This window comes from Geotrypetes seraphini, chromosome 11, assembly GCF_902459505.1.
Source record: "Geotrypetes seraphini chromosome 11, aGeoSer1.1, whole genome shotgun sequence".
Classification (NCBI taxonomy): domain Eukaryota; kingdom Metazoa; phylum Chordata; class Amphibia; order Gymnophiona; family Dermophiidae; genus Geotrypetes; species Geotrypetes seraphini.
The window spans coordinates 18,581,361-18,607,079 of NC_047094.1; the positions used below are offsets into that span (position 1 = coordinate 18,581,361).

A 25,719-nucleotide genomic window follows, 5' to 3' on the forward strand; every position below is an offset into this window, starting at 1 on the left:
GGCAGTGGTAGGCTCACATCATTGCTGCTGCTGGCTGCCTGAAGATTCAATCACAGTGGCCAGGAAGAGGTAGAAGGGGAAGTCAAGAGCTGTGTAGTAATCCTCTACCTATACCCATCTATCCCCTTTTCTTTCAGAAAATTGTCCAATCCCTTCTTACATAGAAACATAGAAATAGACGGCAGATAAAGGCCACGGCCCATCTAGTCTGCCCACCCCAATGACCCTCCCCTTCTTGAACTCCAATACCGTATTCTATCCTATCACACCCTCTGGAAGCGCATTCCAGGGGTCCACCACCCGTTGGGTGAAGAAAAATTTCCTAGCATTTGTTTTGAATCTGTCCCCTTTCAACTTTTCCAAATGCCCTCTCATTTTTGTAGTTTTCAAAAGTTTGAAGATTCTGTCCCTCTCCACTTTCTCTATGCCCTTCATGATCTTGTAGGTCTCTATCATATCTCCTCTAAGTCTTCTCTTCTCCAGGGAAAAGAGCCCCAGTTTCTCCAATCTCTCAGTGTATGAAAGGTTTTCCATATCTTTTATCAAACGTGTCGTTCTCCTCTGAACCCTCTCGAGTATCGCCATATCCTTCTTAAGGTACGGCGACGCAGTACTCCTATCCGCCAGCCAATTTTTAATCCACGTATGTACATGATATGTATATACTTTAAAAAAAACCAAAAACAATATTACCGTGTTTCCCCCAAAATAAGACAGTCATATTAATTTTGGGCCCAAAAAACGCATTAGGGCTTATTTTCGGGGATGTCTTATTTTTTTCACATACAACAATCATATCTTCTTCCTTCCTCTACCCCAATTCTTCCTCTTTCCTTCCCCCCCCCCCATGTGCATCATCTTTCCTCCCCTCTCACCCATCCCCTTGTGCAGCAGAACCCCACCAACCCTCCCACTTTGAGACTAACATACCTCCGCTCCAAGGCCTCCTAAAGCAGCAGGGGTACGAACTGCTGAACTGACCAAGTCTGATTTTTCAGCGAATCGGGCAACACTAGTGTCAGGGATGGAGTTAGGGAGTGTCAGGGATATTCGGGAGGGGGAGCGGCTTTGGAGGTCGATCTTAACAAGGGCTTATTTTTCTGGTCGGGCTTATATTAGGAGCATCTTTAAAAATCATGCCATGGCTTATTTTCGGGGAAACAGGGTATTTATATTGACTATCCTGGGTGGGCTCCGAGAACTGGATTGAGAAGCATAGGATAAGATGTGCATCCAGGAAAGGTTTGCAACTAAGGGTGTAGGCCATGGATTTTTAATACACTCCTCGGGACACACCCAGTCAGTCAAGGTTTTGGGATATCAACAATGAACATACATGAAATAGATTTGTAGGTAGGTAGTGCAAGCAAATCGATCTTATGCCTATAAACAGCGGACGACCTGAAAACCTGAATGGCTGGGTGTGCGCCAAGGACTATGATGAGAGCCCCTGGCCTAAGCCAAGCATTGTACGAGCATAGCTTTGTTTGGGTTGGCCATCATTCCCTTAAGTTCCCAAAACATAGATTTAGAGCTACTTATCTTCATTACTATTTTACCCACCCACACCCTTTTTACGATGCCGCGTGTTTTTTTATCACTGGCTGCGGTGATAAAAGTTCCGACACTCATAGGAATTCTGGCTGCGGTGATAGAAAATGTTAACGTGGCTTCACAAAGGGGGGGAGGGTTTAATGCAGTGGCATAGCGAGGGTGAGAGGCAGCTGGGGCGGTGGCACCCCTCCCCCAATCCCACCTGCCACGTGTGCCTCCCCTTCCTTTCCCCCGTGCCTCTAGTTGAAGTTGTTGCTCACAGCGGTCAATCACAGTATGGCAATTCTTTTGCTCTTCGCGACCCCACTGGCTCTCCCTCTGATGTCACTTCCTGTGCGCGGGGCACCCGGAAGTGACATCGGCAGGAGAGCCAACGGGGTCACGAAGAGCACATTGTTGACTGCCGCGAACAACTTGAGGTACGGGAGAAGGGAAGGAGGTGAACGTGGGGAGGGGGGGCGGAGAGGAGGAGGGGTGTCAGCGCCCCAACCAACATGGCACCCAGGGCAAGCCTCCCCCCCCTCTTACTATGCCACTGGGTTAATGATTTCTTTTCTAGAACCCCTGAACATCTGCTCCAAACGTGAATGTGAAAGAGCAATTGTGTCCCGACGTCCCAAAACACACAGGCCATGTTGCTGCTTATAACCTCCAACGGAGCTTGCATGCCTGCCACGCCTTCAGAAAATAAAAACCCAGAGAATTTCAAATATTTGCAAACTTAACATTTTTTCTAGTTTTTAAATTCCCTTTTTGACACATCTTGGCACATGTGTAGTTTGTTCCTGTAATTTTGCAGATGGAAGAAAAAAATACCCGAGAGTGATAAATGAGAAAACGCTTTATTGGAAAGGTACAAAACCAGTCACAGCAGTATTATATACAGAAATAAATTACTTTGTGGCCATCAGAGGAGGAAATTGGTGAACAAATACAGTACACGGGGGGGGGGGGGGGGGTTACGGTTCTGACAAAACATAAATCCACAATTACTTGGATATATCCCAATAATTTATTCATATATATAATATGTATAAAAAAAAGCAGCACGGAAATAATAAATATTGAAATGAATCTATCGAGTAACCACAGCAGGGAAAAGCCAGAACTTATAAGACCTCTATCCTCACTACCAGGATATGCCAGAGAGAGGCGTTTCTGTAAACCAGAGACCAGAAGCAGAAAAGTAAACCAAGAAAAGCACTTAACAGCACAAGGATTAAAAAAAAAAAAAAAAAAAAAAAGAGTGTACGGAAGACCAAGAGAAAGTGCAGGAGACGAAATATTGTGAAACTTGAGAGAAGTGAAGGGGGAAACCCAACCCTACATCCATCAACATTTGATTTGGAAAGCAAAACGGACCACCACAGACTATACTCTACAAGAGAATCAAGCCCCCAAGTCCCACAGCACAGAACCTTGAGGTCTCTGCTCTCCCGGCACCTTTACATCCACTGTTGCAGGGGAACCATGGCGTTGACACAAGAAAGGATTACACAGCAGTTAAAGACTTTGCTCATGGTATACTTAGCTCTCGCACATCACTGAGACACTGGTCTGCTTCAAACTTACAGGCTTGCTTCACAATTCCGTGCACAGGGGGGGGGGGGGGAAGGTGAGACGGGAGTGGAACACAACATGAGAAGTGTGTGGACATCTCCAGCCATATATAACATTTGCTGTCCCATTTCCTTCTTGTGTGCAAGGTTAGCAGGTCACACACATGAAGAGAGCAAGAGAAAGTGAAAATGAGGGACAAAGACCGCTCTCAAGACTGAGATACCGGTGCTGTATTTGTCGTGTCCTGTGTACAAACTGCAGAAAACCAAATATCTGAGGAATACAATTACATACAAAATAATATTAAACTCAGATCTCACACACGCACGCAGTCCTACCCTACTAAAGAGAAAGAGAGAAGGTTTGGTGAAGGGGTCTGCGATATCCCTTTGACCCCTCCTTCCAAGTAGCTTCCGATTCTGAATTCCACTCCGGCCAATCTGTAGAAATCGGGCAGGAGGGTTGTGGGGGAGCAGCTTGTCCATTCCCAGTCTCCACCTACAACTTGTCAATTTGCATTTTTCATCTAATAAAGATTTTCAATATCAAACTTCAAAAGATTTTCTTTTTAATTATTTAGGAAAAATCTGTATGATAAAATGCATATATATATATTTTTAAATTATCTCTTTAAATATTTCCATATGTTCCTTATTGATATCCAATATGGATTACCTACCATTGCTATGGTATCAACAGCTTAATGATGCCCAGGTCCTCAAATACCCTTTTTTTTTTTTTGCTTATCTCCCTCCCCCACCGTCACCGTAGAGGAAGAGGAGTTATTTTAGCCCTGGGCCAGCTCTCGCTTAGCCAAACCCTTTGGCACACTTCCAGTAAACGGAAAAGATCTAGCAGCAGCACACTGCCACCGCGCTCAAATATTGATATGTTTCTTATCTGATTTGAACAGGAAAAAACAAAACAATTACATATAACTAGCTTCACATCACCATTTGCCATGAAATTTTTTTTTTTTTTTTTGCTGTTTTTTAATTTTATATTTTTTGTCTTTTATTGTTGTTTTTTAGTTTAACTTTTTTTTGTTGTTGTTGTTACTGGTGTGCCTTTAATAACTTAAGTGCTGTGATACTCTTTGAATCCACGATGGTCTCCAGGCAGAAAATATTCATCCTTTTCTCAGAACCCAAACAGCTTAGCACCTCATTGCCAATCAAACCAGACAGACAGGACTCCTGAGGCTATTCTAGAAAACATAACAGTGTTTTTCTGGTGTTCTCAAGGTTGCTTATGTGCTTGCTCATATATATATATATTTTTTTTTTTTGCTTTCCTGCCCAGTTCTGCACAAGAAAATCTGACTCTGCCCAGTCATCAACAGAGCTAGGGAACCTTCAGAAATATTTTTGACTCAAGGAGCTGAGGAAAATGATGGAGGGAATAAGCTTAGTATCATCTTTCTCGGCAGTCCTTTACTCCATTTCTAAGGGTAGAAGGGAATTTGCCCACTTCAGAAAAATCTTCAGAGCATGTCTTACCAAAAAAAAAAAAAACCCCAAGGGCATGGCAAGGTAATCTACTGCACTTGCTAAAGTTGCTTTAGGTTGCTTTTAATTGCAGGTACTAACCCTTATAAAGGAATTACACATATAAAAAAAAAACAAACCCTCAACTCTACAGTAAGGTGAATTATGAAACTACAACACTTTGGGCGTTTTCCACTAGCACCTGGTAAGCATTCATTTCGAATGGGAAATAAATTCCACTTTGTTTCACTAGCTGTTCTATTCCTGGACTACAAAAGCAATAGATTTTCAATCCACTTCCTGGAGAACCGACTTACAATTACGGCACACTTCAAATCATCCTAGAAATTAAACTGTCAGAAAGCAGAACAGAATTCTATAACAAGCTGATGCTTCTAATGTCCTTCCTTACACGCTCGCTCCGAACTCACTTTTTTCTCCATTTACCCTGAAACTTTTTGTGCCCTCTCTAGCTAGCTCTGACCTCGGGATACCTTCAACCGAGTTTTGTCCTTCTAGGGCAGGGGTGTCAAAGTCCTTCCTCGAGGGCCGCAATCCAGTCGGGTTTTCAGGATTTCCCCCAATGAATATGCACGAGATCTATTAGCATACAATGAAAGCAGTGCATGCAAACAGATGCATATTCATTGGGGAAATCCTGAAAACCCGACTGGATTGCGGCCCTCGAGGAGGGACTTTGACACTCCGGTTCTAGGGACATCCGTTGTCTGCTCTGCTCTCACAATATAGTTCACCAGACAATTCACACAGGTTTCGCTACCTTGTTTTCACAAGAGGAAAATCTTTACCATTTTTCTGATCACGATCCAAACGCCAACCTTCTTCCTACTTTTCTTTCTCTGCCACCTAGCTTCTGCCCTTGTACACAAGAATTTGCTATCACTTTGCAGCATATCACTATTTTTCTTCAGTCCTTCCACCACATCACCAACTGCTTCATCTCAGAACAGAAGACCCAGTCATTAGAAGCAGGGGTGGGCAACTCTGGTCCTCGAGGGCTATAATCCAGTCGGGTTTTCAGGATTCCCCCAATGAATAGGCATGAGCTCTATTTGCATGCACTGCTTTCAATGCATTGGGGAAATCCTGAAAACCCGACCGGATTATGGCCCTCGAGGACCGATGTTGGCTCACCCCTACATTAGAGTCTTCTTTCTAACACATACCACACAATTTTTGTCACGACCGATGCTTTTGGCCTAGAAACTCTCCATCTCAAAAATATCCAGGAACTTTAATTTCCTTTAAACCGGGTCAAACATATCCTTCAATCAACAGTACTTTTCTCTCTGTCTTCTTTTAAATCCTTTTCTAGCACTTTATTCTCTGTGTCAGGGATTTCTTAGAATACTGCATTTCAGGTTTTGATAACTACTGTGGGCCTTGACACATTTCCCTTGGACACAGGAGCCATCAATGCCCCCTCTACTCCAGAAACAGTTAGCTCGTTCCTTCTCCCACCAAGGATATTTTCCCATCCTGTATTAATAGGGAAAATTGAATGCACCGTTGCTTCACTTCTCATTGTGGTGATCTCCTCCATCTTTCCACACTCTCTCCAGTCTCCCTTTCTCATCCCTGCCTCCACGCCCCTTGCACCTCCTCCCTCAATGTTCCCCATCCTGCCTACCATCTTCTGCTCAGGAAACAATCACTACCCCTCCTCCTAGTCAATCAATGCCAGCAACCCTTCAACCTTACCTTGTTGGTTGGCACTAATGATGCCAAAAAAGTAAAGGAGTTTTTTTAAAGTCAGTATCGCATGGCTCAAGTGAATTTGAGCCCACCTGCAATGACTACCCACTTCTTGCCTGTTCAGGAAAAGATTAAAGACATAGCTCTTCCCCAAGTAGGTTCAACCCCTCTTCTTCCTCAAAACAACATGGTAAGACAGAACTCGCTATCAATAACGCTAGATCGCAAATGTAATTCAACCGGCTGTAAGCCGCAATGATTCCATGTTGACATTTGCAGGCATAGGAAGTCGTGTTCTGTTGTAGCAGTACAATGCCTTTTAATGCTCAAACTGGTCTCCCAAGACTATGCTCGGAGGAAGTTCAGGTGCTGCATGTTAGAGAATGACACGGTGACAAAATTCATCACCGTTCCCGTCCCCGCGGATAACCGCGGGAAATAATCCCATGTCATTTTTTAGTGTCTATTTCAACCTCAGTCCTTCTACACCAGAATTCTTCAAAGCAAAGCTTGAGGGTCAGTGGTTGTGGCCATTCATACTCTGATTCTTCCCTCTCTCCTTAAAGGTTTACCGCGGTTATCCGCGGGGACGGGGACGGTGATGAATTTTGTCACCGTGTCATTCTCTACTTGCACGTCTCAAACTCGCTGGAAGACACATTGCAGAAGAAAACCTTTTGGGATATAAAGGACATTCAGGGCAGGAAAATCCTAAGCATTTGCGGCAAAAATTCTTGGAACCAAGGCAACCCGATTACCTAGGATTTTGGCAACACAGCAGCATTTTCACCATATATTTCAGCAAAAAGCAATAAACAGTGTGGTGCAGCTATTTTAACTAATCCAGCATGGCACTCATATTTCTTCCTAGAAGAAAAATGTAAGGCAGACAATAGAATATTTAACTTATTTTGGCCCAAAAGTTTGCTCCTCATGCTCATTTTTATATCCCATACCCAACTCCGGAGAAATAAAGGGCTCGGATTGGCCCAAAGGCCAAAATAGAAAATTGGCAAAAATGAACCAAAGTTGGGTAATATACTGAAAACACGATAAAAACAAAACAACATGAGGAAAACGCTTAAAAATAATTATGGGAAGGCACAGAAAAAGAAGGCAAAAGTTCAACACACTGAAGAGAAAACTGAAGAGACAGCTTCTCAACTCTGCGGAAAATGAAGGATTGATGGTCCCGTGAGCCGACATAGGGCAGGAAGGCACAGGCACGCATGCGGCATGAGCACCGTCTAAAAGATTTAAAGCGACAGTGCACTAGATAGAATCCGTACTCACATGGGAGAATATTATGCCTGCTTGTCCTACTATAAACCCTAAGTTTGGCCATTGAGTGTCCCTACCACGGATACTCTCAACCCTCAGGAACTATGGACACTCCCTGCACTGCACCCCATTCCCCAGCCAGCCCAAAGTGAGGGATCCTGGCCCATGAACTGAACACAGGGTCTCTGAACTACTGGACTAGGTCTCTCGGTGGACTTCAAGAGTGTTCCAAGTCACACTTTCCAAGCAGCGCACTGTTTACGATCTGGGGGTCCAAAACTGCAGAGCATTAATGTCTCCTATCGTCAATAATTCAATCCTGTCAACCTTATTATTCAGTACCTTCATACGTCAAAGGTTTGCAGGCATAGAGAAAAAAAGATGGCGTCAATGGGTATCCTGCCTGACTGCTCTGTCCACTTCAGCGGAATTCTCCTCCGCATAATATTCCAGAAAGAAATTATTTCTAGTCGTCTGAACCAAGCAAGCTCAAAAAGTCCCTGAATATTTTTAGAGGTTTTTGTTTGTCAAACACTTTCCAGTTTTTTGACCTCTCTCTTTGAGAGATCAAAAATGCAGTGCGCTGTTCTAAATATTTGTTAATGGGCAGACCACATAATGAAGATATTTCCTTCACTTTGCTCCCCTTTAAAACATCTACTGCTATCTGCCACTGTCAATTTAATGCCACTCTTTCTTAGCACTCTCTCCTATGGGTAGATCCCTAGCCAAAAAACACATACCGAGACTCACAGTGTTCAGTCTCTCCCTGGAATGTGTCTGCTTATTTATTTTCTTAGTCCAAAGAGGCTATCTTAGCCCCCCCCCCCCCAAGTACTGGATTACGTATGCTCTGAAGATTTTGAGGACTCAGTCCCCTGTCCTCATTTCTCTGCTAGCACAGGGTGGTAGGAACCAGGAACATCGTAACTTAAAACATAAAAATCCTTTAAATTAAATCGTTAAATTTTACAAATTACGAAAACCTGTTGCAACTTTCTCCCTATGTCGACTCGCTTCAAAATTTTTCAGACAAGGTTCCATATTCTGGGTGCAACAAGTTGATTTCTGAAGGTTTCGAGCTTTTCAAAGCAGGCACCAGATAAGGGCACGAAAGCTCCCTACAACAAGACCCCAGCACTTGAAGCCTTTCTAACCTCCTTTTCAGGGCAAAGTGGAATTTTCTGGTGCAGAAAAAGTGACATTGGGAAGGCTAAATATATTCGCCTTTGCAGTTTATTTTTCGGCGTGAAATAAGAGGGTAGAAAAGGTAATTCTTGTCATTTTCAAATGGCAGAAAAGGAACTCAGAAAAAAAAAAAAAAAAAAAATGCAAGTTTATCGCCATGAAGTCCCTTTTGGAACAAGATGTTTGTTCGCGTCCTCTATAGGCACTAGGATGGTGCAGAGAATGGCATGGATGCTGAAGAAATGTCAGCCGATTTCACAATCGTGATCACACTGGTGGTGGCAACTTTAGTCGGGGTAATGGGTCCCCGGGTGACGGTGCGGGCAAAGGTCTGCAAAGCCTCATACTTGGAACGGAGGGCATCCAGCTCCAGTTTCATGCTGGAGTTCTCTCGGGCGAGCTTGTCCACTTCCTGCTGCAGCTCAATGCGCTGCTTCTCCAGCTCCTCCTTCTGCGTAACCCGCTTAATCCGGCAGCTGGCAGCATAGCCCCGGTTCTTCAGCGTCCGCCTGCGCTGCTTCAGGCGAATGACCTCCTCCTTGGAGAGGCCCCTCAGATGCTGGTTCAGCTCCCGCACAGACATTGAGACAAGTTCGTCATCGCTCAGAACAGGGGCGTTCTCTCCTGACTCCTTCTTAACCTGGGAACACCGATGTTAGACAGTGAATACAATGAATTACCGGGTGGTTTCTTTTTCACAAAAATTTCAAACTAGCCATGTCAGCTTTCCAAATGATAATTACACAAAGGCAGTCTCAACCAAAATACACCATAAGATTAGCACCAGCTAATAATAAATTAGATAGATAGAAGGGAGCCTCAGAGACCTTGAAATCAGGCAAAAAATTACCAAGATTCCAGATCAGACAAAATCTCAATCATTAGCTCTACCTTCTAGGTATAGAGAACAGTTGTAAATTTGTCAATATTTTAAAAAATTTTTTGTAAACTATTTCTACTCAATTTTTAAGATACATTTTTAATTTATTTTTATAACCAGATAGTGCTATAACTTTCAAAAAGCACTTATCTTAATCTTATGCAGTATCGTTGATTCATCCAGATTAAGATAAGTGCTTTTTGAAAGTTATAGCACTATCTGGTTATAAAAATAAATAAAAAATATATCTTAAAAATTGAATAGAAAAAGTTTACAAAAATTTTTTAAAAATATTGACAAATTTACAACTGTTCTCTATACCTAGAAGGTAGAGCTAATGATTGAGATTTTGTCTGATCTGGAATCTTGGTAATTTTTTGCCTGATTTCAAGGTCCCTGAGGCTCCCTTCTATCTATCTAATTTATTATTAGCTGGTGCTAATCTTATGGTGTATTTTGGCCGAGACTGTTTTATTTAGACACCATTTTTTTGTATTTGTATTACTTATAATTACACAAAGGCCCAGATTCTAGAAAGTCCACCTAAAGTTAGGTGCCGATATTGGCACCAATTCTATAAAACTTAGGCACTATAGGTATTTAGGCATTATAGAATCATGCTTAGGCAGCACTCAGCATCCTAAAATTTAGACATCCCCAATTTATGCCAGGGTTTTCTTTGCCTAAAGTTAGGCACCGATATAGGAGCTAACGGCACCTAATTCAACAAGAGGTGACTAACTCGAAAATACACCCATGATCCGCCCCTAACCATACCCACTTTGGGCCCGATACTAAAAATGGTATCCGATTGTAGGTGGCGGTAGGCAGTGGCGTACCAAGGGGGGGGCAGGGGGGGGCGGTGCGCCCCGGGTGCCAGCCCTAAGGGGGTGCTCCCGGCCTTGCCGTTCAGTCCCCCCTCCACCCCCGAAGGACCGCTCGCCCCACTGACCTTCCTGCACCACCTGTGAAGCAGCCCGCAGCAGGATCGCAAAGTCAGCGTCAGCGATCCCTGTGCTGCTTAGGCGCTGCTTCCTGCGCCGCGATCCCGCCCCTCCTCTGACGTCAGAGGAGGGGCGGGACCGTGGCGCAGGAAGCAGCGCCTAAGCAGCGCAGGGATCGCTGACGCTGACTTCGCGATCCTGCTGTGGCTGCTTCATAGGTGGTGCGGGGAGGCCAGAGGGGCGAGTGGTCCTTCGGGGTGGGTCGGGGCATCAGGCCTTCAGGGTGGGGCGGGCGGGCAGGCAGGCAGGCTTTCAAGGGGGAGGGGGTGACAGGCAGGCAGGCAGGCCTTCAAGGGGGGACAGGCCTTCGGGGGGGGGGTGCAGACCTTCAAGGGGTGCAGGCCTTCAAGGGGGGGCAGGCAGGCCTTCAGGGGGGGTGCAGGCCTTCGGGGGGGGGTGTAGGCCTTTGGGGGGGTGCAGACCTTCAAGGGGGGGACAGGCCTTCAAGGGGGGGAAAGGCAGGCAGGCAGGCCTTCAAGGGGGGACAGGCCTACAAGGGGGGGACAGGCCTACAAGGGGGTGGGACAGGCCTTCAAGGGGGGGGACAGGCCTTCGGGGGGGTGCAGACCTTCAAGGGAGTGCAGGCCTTCAAGGGGGGGTGCAGGCCTTCGGGGGGGGGTGCAGACCTTCAAGGGGGGGACAGGCCTTCAAGGGGGGGAAAGGCAGGCAGGCAAGCCTTCAAGGGGGGACAGGCTTACAAGGGGGGGAGAAGCTACAAGGGGATGGGACAGGCCTTCAAGGGGGGGACAGGCCTTCGGGGGGGTGCAGGCCTTCGGGGGGTGCAGACCTTCAAGGGGGGGACAGGCAGGCAGGCCTTCAAGGGGGGGACAGGCCTACAAGGGGATGGGACAGGCCTTCAAGGGGGGTATAGGCCTACAAGGGGGGACAGGCAGACCTTTAAGGGGGGACAGGCCTTTGGGGGGGACCATGATTTAGAAGTACACAGAGGGAAGGGGGTGTTCAAAGAGACGTGCATATGCCAAACTTTGGGGGGGGGGAAGAAATAATGGGTCTGAAAATAGAGGAGAGGGAGAGAGATGATGGATTTAGGGAGGGAAGGAACAGAAAGGGAGAGAAATTGGACACAAGGGATGGTGTGGAGGAGGGATAGATATACTGGATAGGAGGGTAATTAGCAAAAGAAAGGGAGAGATGGTGGACTCTGGGGTGGTGGGGAAGGAGGGAGAGATGCCGGATGAAAGGGTATTTAAGAAAAGGTGGATCTGTGGAGGGAGATGAAAAAAAGGAAAGATACCAGACTTCCTGGGAAGGGAAGGGAAATGGAAAGGGAGGACAGAGTTGGCAGATGGATGGTTAGCATGCAGAAAGAAGGAGACCCTGGCAAGCAAGTTATCAGAAGAAAACCAGAGCCTTGGACCAACAAGATTTGAAATATAACCAGACAACAAAAGGTAGAAAAATTAATTTTATTTTCTGTTTTGTGATTATAATATGTCAGATTTGAAATGTGTATCCTGCCAGAGCTGGTGTTGGACTGCAAACGTGAGCTAGGATTTAACAGAGAGAGGAAAAGTCCTTTTTGTTTCTTTATTTTATTTACACCACAGCGCCAGTGTGGTTAGGAGAAGCCAAAGGGGGTGAAAAAGCTATAAAACCCACCAGGAGTTTTGAAAAAAATCACCCAACTGGGCAGGAAAATCAAATTGAAAAACCAATTCAATAGGCCAGGGGTGTCCAATGTCGGTCCTCGAGGGCCGCAATCCAGTCGGGTTTTCAGGATTTCCCCAATGAATATGCATGAGATCTGTGTGCATGCACTGCTTTCAATGCATATTCATTGGGGAAATCCTGAAAACCCGACTGGATTGCGGCCCTCGAGGACCGACATTGGACACCCCTGCAATAGGCTGAATCGAATCAAAAAATTTTTTCCTGAATCTGGCAGCATTAGTTTGTGCTACTGTCTTAGACTTTAGGACCTGGGATTGGGGAGAGATGGCATCCTCAGTACTTTATAATGCAAGTGAAACGAGGATTTGGTCAGACTTTTGAAGGGTCTGCAGAAAAAAAATATTGTATAGGCCGGGGACATGAGACAGCAGGAAATGGGAACTTTTCTTCCTTCTATTTTTGTGAATGGAAAGGCTGAGGATGTCAGAGAGTTCAGTTAAAATATGTGCTTTATAAGAAAATATAATAATGTGTTTTTTAAAGTTTATAGCATAGCTGGCCTACCCAGTGAGGTGTTCCTAGTGGCGATGGTGGCAGCGTGTCAATGTGTTGAGAGGAAGAGGTGGTCTGGGAAATTCTGCTGAGCAAACTCCGGGCCCATTTCCACTCCCCAGTTAGTCCACTCCACTCAACTGGTTCACACACTGAGTGGGTCTTTGGGTGTTGTTTTGGGATCTCTTCCAGTGGTTTATCTCCTTCTGGTCCAAAGAAGGAAACTTTGTTATCCTTAGCATTGACCTACAGAATATGTTTGTAACAGCGCTGCTTGTGTGACATTAGGCTATGTAGTGATCGAAAGAAAAAAACAGACTTTTGCACATTTTTGCACTATATGGTAGGTGTATGAGGAGATTCACATTTCCTGCACAGCTAAGTCCATGTGAAGTAACCTTGTGCTGTATTTGACATCTAGCAAGGTCTCTGTTTGAAAGGAAAGATCTAAACTTAAAAATGAAATGGCCAGAAGTTATGGTAAAAGCAGATAGTGTAGCTGATTTTAAGAAAGATTTGGACAAATTCCTGGAGGAAAAGTCCATAATCTGTTATTAAGACATGGGGGAAGTGTCTGCTTGCCCTGGATCGGTAGCATGGAATGTTGCTACTCTTTGGGTTTTGACCAAGTATTAGTGTCCTGGATTGGCTACCATGAGAATGGGCTACTGGGCATGATGGACCATTGGTCTGACCCAGTTAGGCTATTCTTATGTTATGTTCTCATCTGTAGGGGCCTTTGTTTTCACTTCTTATTTTAATGTATTTTTTTTCTGGGAACTTATCAGTGTTTTTTATTTGGGAACAAAAATGGAAGAGAATTAATGTGTGTGGGATGAGGGGGTAACTAATTTCTTCAGCTAAATAATTCAATCCACTTCAAACAGACATAGGAGAACTCACGCACCATTCACACACCCTCCAACCAAAAACGTCAAAAGAAAAAAACTGTTCGACAACCTCCTAGCCATTCGAGCTGCAACACTCGACCCCCAACTCTACAACCAATTGACATCGACCACAGACTGCAAAACCTTCAAAAAGAAATAAAAACCCTTCTATTCAAAAAACACATAAAACTGAACTAACATAATCAGAACTGTCCCAAGCATCACCTGCAACTACTCCATATGTACTTCTGATGTCATGACAATTCAGACATAATTTATGTTATGTTATGTTTGGAATATAAGAAAATTTTCACTGCCTGTTTCTATTCTGACCATTTATTCTGTTTCACGGTCATTACAAAAAATATTTTTTTACATAGGGGGGGGTGTCAAAAAATGATGGGCCCCGGGTGCCACATACCCTAGGTACGCCACTGGCGGTAGGCGTCCTACTGCCATCTAACGGACCAATCGGAACACATGTTAAAAAAAAAATTAATGGGGCAAAGACGCCTACAATATAGGTGTCGTCTGTGCGTATACAGAGGTGTCTAGGCATACCTACAGATGCCCAAGGCCAACATAGGCGTGGTTTATGCCAGAAGTGGCCTAAGGCATCGGTAGATGTGCCTAGGCGCTTCTCGTAGGCGCGAATCAGACACCTTAAATGTAGGCCTGTAAAATGCTGGCCTACATTTAAGGCGTCTACGGAAGAAAACCAGATGTGATTCTGGGCGCGGCGCCTACCGCTGATTGGCACACGGCAGACGCCTACCGCAGCAGGTGCAGTTTCCAGAATCAGGCCCCTTGCGTAGACGCTTTGGGCTATGCGCCTACTTTTCAAAAAATCGAGTTTTCACGTTAGGTGCCCAACTTTCAATTCGACTGCGAGGTGTCGAGTGCCAATATTAAGCCTACTGATCAATTTAAGCTAGGCGCTGACAATCGGCGTCTAACTTTTAGGCGGACTTTATAGAAATCGGGGCCAAAATGCTTTTTATTATTGTAATAGGATTTATCAATTGCATCTTTCAGAACAGCTTCTTAATTTTGGAAACCCCATGTCTCTTTAGAATTTGTGACCCGCTGAGCAAAGAGAAACCAAAAGTGGGGTATGGACTTATTTATACCATAATCCTGCAAAATTTCAGTCTCAAGAATGGACTAACTGCATCTTTAAAAAACAGGAAACATTTATCAATAAAAAGTAATTAACTCCAAAAATCACAAACCCCAATTTAGGTTCCTGTAGTTTTTGGGCTTTAGAACATGAAAAGCATCAAAGTTCTGAAAAAATTTGCATAGTCTCATCCTACTGACCCCATAGTACAGGCAGTCCCAGAGTTAAGAATATCCGACTTACGTCGGACTCGTACTTATGAACTGGGGTCCTGCCTCTCCCTTCCTTCCAATGCACCCCCTCTTCCTCCCTTCCTGTCCAAACGTGACTCTTCTCCTTCCTTCCATGTTCCAACGTGACTCTCGTTGTCCTTCCCTCCGTTCTGAGTCTCAAATTCGTATCTCCCTCTCTCCCTCCCATATCTCTGCACTTCTCTTTGCAAAGCCACCAGCAGCGGGCTCCTGCACTCAGCCCGCGGCTGACCTGGAAACCTTCCCGCTGATGTCAGAGGGAAAGCTTCCAGGTCAGCTGCAGGCCGTGTCTTTGTGAAAAGAAGTGTGGCTGGGAAGAGGGAACCGGCCAGAGGAGGTAAACACCCGCGAGAGGGAGGGCAGCACAAATTTGGGACACAGAACAGAGGGAGAATAAAGGTTGCATTGGGACATTGAAGGGAGGAGGGTCACGTTGGAACAGGAAGAGGGGGTGCGTTGGCACAGGAAGGAAAGCAGGGTCGTGTTGGGACATAGAAGGGAGGTATCACAAACTTCGCACAAAAGTTGTAAGGAAGGAAGAAAAGAGGGAAAGAGCATGAACTTGGGACACAGAATGGAGGGAGGGAGGGGAGCATGAACTTGGGACACAGAATGGAGGGAGGGAGGGGAGCATGAACTTGAGATACAGAATGGAGGGAGGGAGGGGAGCATGAACTTGGGATATAGGATGGAAGAATGGAGGGAGTGAGGGAAAGATGCTGAGGTGGGGAGGAAATAGAAAGGGAGAATTGTTGAATATGGGGAAATGAAGAAAGAGGTGAATTGTTGGGCATAGGGAGAGAGAAATATTGTATATGGTGGTAGGAGAGGCACGAGCTACAGATGCATGGGGAAGAGAGAGATGAGAGGGAGAAATGTTGGAGAGGGAAAAGTGGGATGGATGAAGAACAAAAGTAAGTGTAAACCCTCCTATCTTTTCTTTCTATTTAAATTACAGTACTTCATTTTGAGGACTGTTTCTTTAAGGTTTTTATAGACTGTGTACTGTACAGGATTCAAGTTACATACAAATTCAACTTAAAAAACTGCCCCTCCAAACTTTTATAGCCTTTAACTCTATTAATTGTAACTTTACTGTGACCCTGGGCAAGTAATCCTCCACTGCCCCAGGTATATTAGATAGATTGTGAGTCCACTGAGAAAGATAGGGAAAATGCTTGAAGTACCTGTATACAAGTCCCAATCTCTTTCCCTCATATCATAATGCCTGACAGAAACCCAAAGAGTAGTAACATTCCAGAGCTGAGATTGTGATGTCATAATGCCTCATTCCACCAATGCCTAAGAGCCAAACTCATCAGTGATGTCACAATGGCTTCACTGTCCTATACTTGGCTCACATAAGAATGTAAGAGTTGCCATACTAGGACAGACCGAAGGTCCATCAAGCCCAGTATCCTGTTCCCAACAGTGGCCAACCCAGGTCCCAAAGTACCTAGCTAAATCCCAAGTAGTAAAACAGATTTTATGCCGCTTATCCTAGGAATAAGACTGTTTAAGCGGCCAAGTGCTGACTCCACCCCCAAAACATCCCCAACATAACTGGTTTTGATTTAGGAGTTAACCGTGATATTCAGCGATTAAATGCTGCTGAAAATTTGTGGCTAAGCCTTGACCAAGCAATTTAGTCAGTCAGTGGCCAGCTAAATTGCTTTGAATATTGGACCCACAGTATAAAAAAAAATGTTTAACATTTGGATTTTAGCTCAATTGTCCAAATACCGTATTTCCCCATATATAGGCTGTGGCCTATATATATGGGTTTTGCAAGCCTGCCCAGTGAGTGCGGCTTGCATAACTGGGGCGGCCTATACTGTTTTTAAAAAATCATCTCCCTCCCCCTTACCTCCCTCGCCAGATGGCTGCCTCCTCGAATCTCGCGGCCAGCGGTGCAGGACAGGAGTGATCGTTTCGATCTCCAGCCCAGCCTCGCGCTGCTTCCTGCATGGCATTGCCGTCAGTTGTCGCGGGACTCGGCAAAGCCATGCTGGAAGCAGCGCGGGGTCGGGCTGGAGATCAAAAAGATCGCTCCTGCCTTGCACCGCTGGCCGCGAGATTCAAGGAGACAGCCGTCCGCTGTCCAGCGAGGGAGGTAAGGGGGGGGGGGGGGTGATTTTTTAAAACAGTATAGGCTGCCCCAGTTACTGGTAGATAAACTGCGGCTAATACAATGGGGCGGATTATCTACCAGTTTTAAAACTTGCATAGGCATTTTCTGCGGCCTATATGTGGGGAAATACGGTAATGGTAAAAGTGGTTTACACACACACACTCTCCCTCCCAAAGAGCTTAGAACCCAAGTGGGGACCTGCTGCAGCAGGAGGCACAATGTGGTCACAAGGAGCGTCGGCAGGGGAAGGGGAATTTGAACCCTGGTTTCTCTGGCTCTTAGCCCACTTCTCTATCCACTTTTGAACTCTCAGCCAAGTAAAGGGATCTTTGCTCACCTTTAATGTCTTGTTTGGTTTGGGATTAGTCGTCATAACCTGTAAACAATCACCAGGGCTGAACTGCTCAGAAAATGCAAACTGGAAAAGAACAAATCTTAGAGTTAAAATCAGAGCATGGAAGTTTTGCTCAAAATACTACGATATTGATAGATTAAAAGCGAGAGCTTTCCTTATGTGACCCTGAATTCACATTGGTTTAATTGCACAATAAAAAGCAGCTTTTGAAAATACAGTTTGATAGCTAAATTAAGCCAAAAGTCAAAAGCTTTGTTTTCCTCCTTCATCTGCTTCCCCCCACCCTCACCCCAAAACAAACTACTTTGACCATGCTGCATTCAACCTTTGACATTCCTGCATATGATGGGGGTTTCCTACTTCCACTGACTAAGGGCCGGATGACGTACAAATGATCTTTAAGACCACGTGGGTCACTTTGGGCTGATTTTTTTTGACCGATTCCAAAACAGCGATTGATGTTCAAACAGCTTCCCATGCAAATTAGTTTTTAAAAAGTCCTGTCCTCCCCACCCTGAAGGCCCCCAAAAAAGAGAGTGGCAGGAGGGATGCCCACTCCCTCTTGCCTTGGCAAGAACACATTTTAGTGCATCCAGGCCCTCCCCCCATGAAAGCCTCCCTTCTGACCCCTCCCACCAGTCCCCCCGGTGGGCTGGTAAGAGTCAGGTCAGACCCCACCCCCAAGCTCAAGGACACACCCCAATCATGGCCTTAGGCTCCCCTTCCTGGTTCATCCTGGGATGAAGTGGGAGAAGGGCATAAGACTCTGATTAGCCCAGATACCTAAGGCCGCCCTAACAGGAGGGGTCTTATGTATCTGGGCCAATAAGGGCCTTAGGCCCCCGGAAAGGAGAAGGCCTACCATTTTGCAGAGGATAGGCTTGCTATCAGGAAGGAGTGGGCATCCCTCTTACCAGATTTCTACAATAAAGCTAACCAAAAGGAACAGGGGGGTGTCCTTGAGCTGGGGTGGGGGGGGGTCTGTCCTGACTCCCCCCAGCACACTAGACCATCAGGACCTTCTTTTGGGGACTTTGGTGGGGTGGTGGGAGGAGTTGAAAGGGGGGGGGTCTGGATACACTAAAACGTAGTGTTGCCGAGACAGGAGGGAGTGGGCATTCCTCCTGCCTCTCTTTTTCTTCATCATGAAGGAGGGTCCGTCATCACTTCGGCATGACTTTTTTTTTTTTTTTTGATGGGGACAGATGTTGTGCAATACACACACACACACACACACATATACACCATCTGTGTCCATCAAAAAAAACAAAAAAATAGGGCAGACCTATTGGTAATTTCGGGCCCTTAGCAGCGATGTTAGGGCATCGATCAGAAGGCTTGTTTTAATATTAACAACCTCGTTTTAATAATTATGTCATTTGCATGGCAGAGTCGGAGAATGAACGAAGGCACGGGAAAAGCAAACGGTGGGCCATTTTGTACATCTGATCGGCAAATTAGGCCGTTGCTAAACCAATCAAACTGGTTTAGCGACGAAGACGGAGAGTTTTGTGCATCCGGGCCTAAGGCACTTCTACAAAGGTGAACTACTATATTAGGTTAATCCAATAAAAAGTCTTAGGCCCAGATTCTCAAAACTTTAACGCCGTCGCTAAACTGTTTTCCAGCAGTTTAGCGACGGATTAACAAAAGGGAATATCTCCCTCTTCAGCAAGGATTCTAGCAGTCTCCGACACTGACATGCAAATGGGCTCTTCAACATTGAAATGAGCCTTCCAGTGGATTCTTAAAAAATGCAGAGCCATTTTTAAAAAGCGGCATCAGCTTTTGGTGGCTAAAAAAAAGCGACTGGTCCAGGGGTGCTGGTCAGTGTCAGAGACTACACTGCCCAACCTCACCCAAATGCGCCCTCTCCCCCCCCCCCCTGCAGCAGGAGAGATACCCACTCTCTCCTGCTGCATTAAAACCTACCTGCCACTAACATGCCCCTCCCCCCCCGGATGCATCGTGAAGGGGCCTAAGGTTCTGATTGGCCCAGAAGCCTAAAGCCCTTCTATGGGGCATCCGGGCCAATCAGTGTTAGGCCCCTTCACAATGCATCCCCGGGGAGGGGTCTGATTGGCCCAAGTAGTTTAAGGCCCCTCCCATAGGAGGGGCCTTATACAACCTGGGCCAATCAGAGCTTCAGGCCCCTCCCCAGATGCATCCCAAGATGCACCGTGGAGGGGAATTCCCTTAGACAATGCAGGCAGCAGGCAGGAGTGGGTCCAGGTCCCTTCCGCTCTTCAACTTGGAGGTAAGGGGGAGGGGCGGAAGAGTGGGAGAGGGGTTATTTGCCAGTTGCAGGAAGGTTTTAGTGCAGCGGGAGAGTGTGGGCATCTCTCCCACTGTGGGGGTTGGGGGTGGGGTAGAATCAGTCATGGTGAGGTTTTGTTTTGCTGTGTTTTGGTTTGGGGTTGAGTTTTTTTTTTTACGGTGGCGTTGACAGCAGCATTTTTTCTGCGCATGTGCCCATCAGTAATAGGCACATGCAAATTAGGAAATCTTGGCTGCTGTCCGCTGACCTCATTTTCATGTGTGATTTTTTAAAAGAATGTCTCGGGTTTTTGGATTCGGTATCTAAACGGCTACGTTAGCAGACCGTCGCTTTTTAATGCGGGTTTTTGAAAATCTTCCCCTTCGTTTCATTTTGCTTACCTTTATTAATTGGATTAGTTATACGGCACATCCAAATATGCATGGCACCCAAATGCATCCTACATTTATCAGCAATGCCACACCCTTCATCTAATAGGCATCAAAGAAGCGACTGGCAAGCCAAACACTGAACCTCAGTCCCGTTTTACGTGCTGACATCAGCTAAAAATGAGGAAATCGCGTGGTTTCCCAACAGCCATCTGAGCTGACCAACCAATACTGCACATGAAAATCGCCCGGCCACAACATACTCCAAAGGGAAGCCTCTTGCTGTTTCCTGTCAATGCTTTCCACCCTATGCAGCAGGCCAAGCTCCTACAATGAACAATGAAAAAGCCCCGATATATACCGATATCCAACACATTCTTCACCCTCAGTGGGCGATAAATTCACATTTGGTACCGACTGGTCACCCCTTGCTAATGCACATACACCCGTCCCAATAAAAGGAGTTACATCACCTTGTGAGTCTGGTGTGTATATAGCAGCACTTCTGTCTCATTCCCAACCTAAGGCTTGCGGTGATTTAACGGGCACACGGATGCTCAATGCCAGGAAGCCAGTCGCCCGCCACTGCCTGGCTCCGGTGTGCAGTGCAGATGCTGAGCAGTTTGTGCGGTGGCTGCTGTGGTTCCATCAGGATACGACGGGGCGGCAGGGAGACCTTGGGTGGGAGGGAAGAAGCGACATCAAATTCCGACGCGCCGATTGTCCCTTTCACATCGTGTCACATGAGCCCTCGCATATGACATCTCAATCATTCATGAAAAATCCAGCCCAGGCATCTGAAGAATGAGAGCCGTGCCGGTTGCCACGGCAACCTGCTGAAACTAGCCAACCTAGAGACGGTCCCCATGGAAACAAAGTGAAGCCCAAAAAGCAGCAGTGACTTGGGGCCATGTGCAAAGCAAGCGCCTCATCCCCTCCGAGAGAGGGGGGGGGAACCTCTTTCACACTCAATGGATCGAAGGGAGCGAGGCAGGAGTGAAGGGGCAACACAGAGGCTACGTAGTCTTGTTATGGACAGAGAGAGTCCGATATTGGGATCCGTAAGTAAATTATGCACTTAGGGAAGCCGAGAGCTACTGGAGTAAGACTAGTAAAAACACTTTTTTTTATATGCAATATGGAAAAAAAACAGTAAGGAAGTTGTGAAAAATGAAATTACTAATATATTTCTAATAGGCAGAATGTCATAAAGGTGTTAATTATTGCAGAATGTGATAAAGGAGTTATCACACACTTGAAGAAAAAGGTAATATAACATATGCACACACAAATAATAAAGAATGATTGTGAGAATTGAATAAAATACTGATAAAAGATGTCAACTAATACAGAAAGTCTCCCTCCAACTTAGGAATCAAGGAAACTCTTATATCTTGGCATCCCAAGTCCTCTAAATTTTCTTCACACTTCTACCTCTAACCCTCTGTTGTAGTTCCTTCCTATTTCTCCTACTGTAAACCGCATCGAGCTCTACGAACGTGGAGATGATGCGGTATACAAACCTAAGGATTAGATTAGAAAGTAATAAACACACAATTCCAATCGAGGGAATTTGATTTAACACTATGTGCCTAGAGCAGTAAGGATTATTGCTGAATCAGAAGAAGGGAGGGGGAGGGGGGCATTCCCGGGACAGTACTCGATACTGTATGAGCCCAATGCCTACAGTCAAGGAAAGTGCGGAATCTGACGGCTCAGCATAACTAACCTTAAGAAGGGCTATTGTTTAAAAGAATAACCCGAGGATGTCACGTGAAGGGAGGAGTAGCGGCCCAAATACGGGCAATTGTAAACATGGTCGGAGGTCTGGAGAATCAGAGTAATGGGGGAAATAATTAGGGGCGGAGAGACCGGAAGAAGTGAAGAAAGTGTTGGATAGGTGGTGAACTGCCAGCGCTCCATCCAGTGAGCAGGGAGGCAGGAAGGCCTTAAAATGTTGCCACTAACTACAAAAGTAATGAATGTACTGAACTAATGGCTCCTTTCACAAAGGCGCGCTAGGGCCTTAATGCGCAGAATAACGTGCGCTAAATTGCCACGCGCGCGCTAGCCGCTACCGCCTCCTTTTTGAGCAGGCGGTAGATTTTCGGCTAGCGCGCGCTAATCCGGTGCGTGCGCTAAAACCGCCAGCGCACCTCCGGAAAAGGAGCCCTAAGTGTGTCTACTTTCTCATTCTTTGGATGCAAAATTGGACACCCTTTCTGGCCAGGAAGAAAATTAATTTTCTTACTTTACTAAATACTTTCCGGAGTTCTGTTTGTACGATGAAACCTTCCGCCAAATGTGCGGCAGCGGCGGCGGCCCAAAAAAGCAAACAAGATGCTAGGAATTATTAAAAAAGAGACAGTTAACAAGACTAAGAATGTTATAATGCCCCTGTATCGCTCCATGGTGGCGACCTCATCTGGAGCATTGCATTCAATTCTGGTCTCCTTATCTCAAGAAAGATATAGTGGCGCTAGAAAAAGGTATAAACTATCCTTCCCCTCTCTACACGGTATTCGCTATGCAGGCAAACTGGGAAAATCCCTTCTCTTCAGAATCACAGGTCTTTGGAACGACCTTACTACCCCGCTGCGGAACCTGGGCTCCCTCCAATTATTCCGCAAGCAACTGAAAACCTGGCTCTTCACTAAAATGTAATTCTATCCCCCCTTACTCTTCTCTATATAAGTTCATGTAAACCTTTTTTTTCCTTCTCTTCCTGTATTTTAAGTTCTTGTAAACCGTGCCGAGCTCCACATCCGTGGAGATGATGCGGTATATAAACTTAAGGTTTAGTTTAGTTTAGAAAAGGTTCAAAGAAGAGCAGCCAAGATGGTAACGGAGATGGAACTCCTCTCGTATGAGGAAAGACTAAAACGGTTAAGGCTCTTCAGCTTGGAAAAGAGACGGCTGAGGGGAGATAGGATTGAAGTCTACAAAATCCTGAGTAGAGTAGAACGACAAGTAGATCGATTTTTCACTCCGTCAAAAATTACAAAGACTAGGGGACACTTGATGAAATTACAGGGAAATACTTTTAAAACCAATAGGAGGAAATTTTTTTTTCACTCAGAGAATAGTTAAGCTCTGGAACGCGTTGTGGATGTGGTAAGAGCAGATAGTGTAGCTGGTTTTAAGAAGGTTTTGGACAAATTCCTGGAGGAAAAATCCATAGTCTGTTATTAAGACATGGGGAAGCCTCTGCTTATCCTGGATCGGTAGCATGGAATGTTGCTACTCCTTGGGTTTTGGCCAGGTACTAATGACCTGGATTGGCCACCATGAGAACGGGCTACCGGGCTTGATGGACCATTGGTATGACCCAGTAAGGCTATTCTTATGTTCGTATTGTTGTTCCATTTCTAACAAAGTTAAGTGAATGTGCCTTTCTATATCTCCCTGTCTCACATCACAACACCCACCACATGCAAACTGCATGGTACACACTTGCCCGCTAAAGGAAGAGATCTGTTTGCAGAATGACTGTGGTAAAAATACCAAAACCCTCTAAAATGAGTCATGAAATAAAGAAATCTGGGATGACATCAGAGCAGACCAAAAAAATGTCCCTTTCAGACACACTGAACTCAAGCTAATTTCAGAAACAAACAAAACAGAGCCTCTGAGACCACTGGACCATATGTGTATTAGAGTGTTCATTTTAGGGACAGATTTTTAATTTTTTCAAACTTTACAAACTACTAGTGACCAAATTCTGCAGATTTGCACGCTGAATCTAAAGCAAATCTTTAGAAACTGCTTAAAATGAGTCTTACCTACATCAAATCACAGTTGAAATAGGTCAAAATTAAGAAATATTTATTTGAATGTATAGTGTGAACTATATCTGTAGCCACATAATTGCCTTAATTCAGTTCATTTAATCCAGCAAAGAGGCCATATCTTGTTTGCTTCCGCTTTGGCTCATGAGCTCCCTGGTGACCATCTGACCCCGAATATAATGCTCCCGGCCTCTCCCGATTGTACACAAGACCAGCAGCCTCAGTTGTCATGTTCACACACATCACTAAGGACTGGGTATGCGATGGCCAGTCTGGAACCACTGTGGGCTTGCTCAGAAACGCCTTGATCTCTGCTGCTGTCAAAGTACAGGTTAAGAGGAGGCTCAGAGACTCCAGTCAAATAATTGGTTGAGTGTGGCCAGTGGCGGAGCGAGGGCGAGAGGCTCCCCTCCCCCCACCCCGATTCCACCTGCCGCACATGCCCCCTTACCTCTAGTTGAAGCTGTTGCTCGCTTGCGACCCCCCGTCGGCTCTCCCTCCGACGTCACTTCCTTTGCGTGGTACCCAAAAATAACATCAGCGGGAAAGCCGATTTGATCACGGAGAGCACTTTGTTGACCGCCACGAACAACAATCTCAACGATGGGAGAAGAGGGTGCGTGCGTATGGAGGGGAGGAATGGGAAGAGGCGGGAGAGGGAGGGGGTGCCGGCACCCAGGGCAGACCCGCCCCTCCCTTAATACACCACTGAGTGTAGCTGCCTCAGTGTTAACGGATGGTGGCTTCCTGTGTCTCACCCTGATGCATCCAAGCTGTGTCTTCCCATCTCCTTCACCTCTGATCTTTAATATCCTCTGCACTGCATCTCTTCTCTCCTGTTCCTCTTCACCGCACAGCACATACCAAGATGACCTTCTCACAGTTGGAATGACTATGGGCTAGATTCACTAACCTGCCCGAAACGAACAATCCATTTCTGATTCAAGCAGGTACGACAAATTCACTAACCTAAAATTTGCAGATGGGGCGATCGGAGGAATGCCCCCATCTGCCTGCATGGATCGCGCATGCGCAAACCCATTCTAGCCGCGACTTATTTATTTTTTTTTTCATCTTTAAACTTTTGCGAGCCCGCGGGTTTAACCTGCTTGCACAGGCAGTCGGGACAGGCATGTTCAAGGCCTGACTCTCCTGCTCCTATGCGGCGGCAGCCTCTTCCCTCCTTCCCTTCGGTGCAAGCCCACAGGTTTAAAGCTGGCACTGCACTGCGGCGTGCAGCCCCGCTTTAAAACCACGGGCTTGCACTGCGAGGAAGGTCGGCAGAGAGCAGGAGAGTCGGGGCGAGCAGGCAGGAGGGATCGGGGCAGGCAAGCAGGGGGTTTGGGGCAGGCCAGCAGGCGTGTTCACAGCAGGCAGGCAGGCTCGTTTGGGGCTGCAGGAGATGGGGCTGACAGGTTAGAAAGCAGGGTGGCAGAAGGCAGGGCAGTCGCAAAGGGCTTCAGCGATTGGTCCTGAGCAGTTGTTTTTTGCGAGCCCAGTCGGATCAAAAAAAAGTTTAGTGAATCGCGTCCCTGCCTACTTTGCATGCAGTTCCCCTCATTCGCATATGCGCACCGGAAGTGGATCGTTACACAGGTTGGTGAATACTGCAGGAAGGAAATCTGGTCGCTAAGGGCTCGCAAACCGATCGGTACACGATTGGTTTGCTTAGTGAATCTAGCCC

At 46.0% G+C, this 25,719-nt stretch overlaps 1 protein-coding gene and 1 long non-coding RNA gene across 8 annotated transcripts in view; both read right to left on the bottom strand.

Annotated features, from left to right (window-relative positions):
* Window positions 1-2,375: 2,375 nt before the first annotated feature.
* LOC117345467 lies at window positions 2,376-6,810 on the bottom strand. The gene is made up of 2 exons (XR_004536441.1): window positions 5,304-6,810; window positions 2,376-5,138 (listed from the first exon to the last, which is right to left on the bottom strand). It is a non-coding gene; the product is annotated as an uncharacterized LOC117345467 (long non-coding RNA).
* A 26-nt stretch (window positions 6,811-6,836) lies between these two features.
* Window positions 6,837-25,719, bottom strand: part of MAFK (MAF bZIP transcription factor K) — a 55,717-nt gene continuing 36,834 nt past the window's right edge. For all 7 annotated transcript variants that reach the window (XM_033914159.1, XM_033914153.1, XM_033914158.1 and 4 more), the window contains 2 exons: window positions 17,584-17,664; window positions 6,837-9,426 (listed from right to left, as the gene is read on the bottom strand). In XM_033914159.1, the coding sequence (XP_033770050.1) occupies window positions 8,992-9,426; window positions 17,584-17,619 (471 nt within the window). In that variant the 5' untranslated portion in view covers window positions 17,620-17,664 and the 3' untranslated portion in view covers window positions 6,837-8,991. The remainder of the gene's footprint in view (window positions 9,427-17,583; window positions 17,665-25,719) is intronic.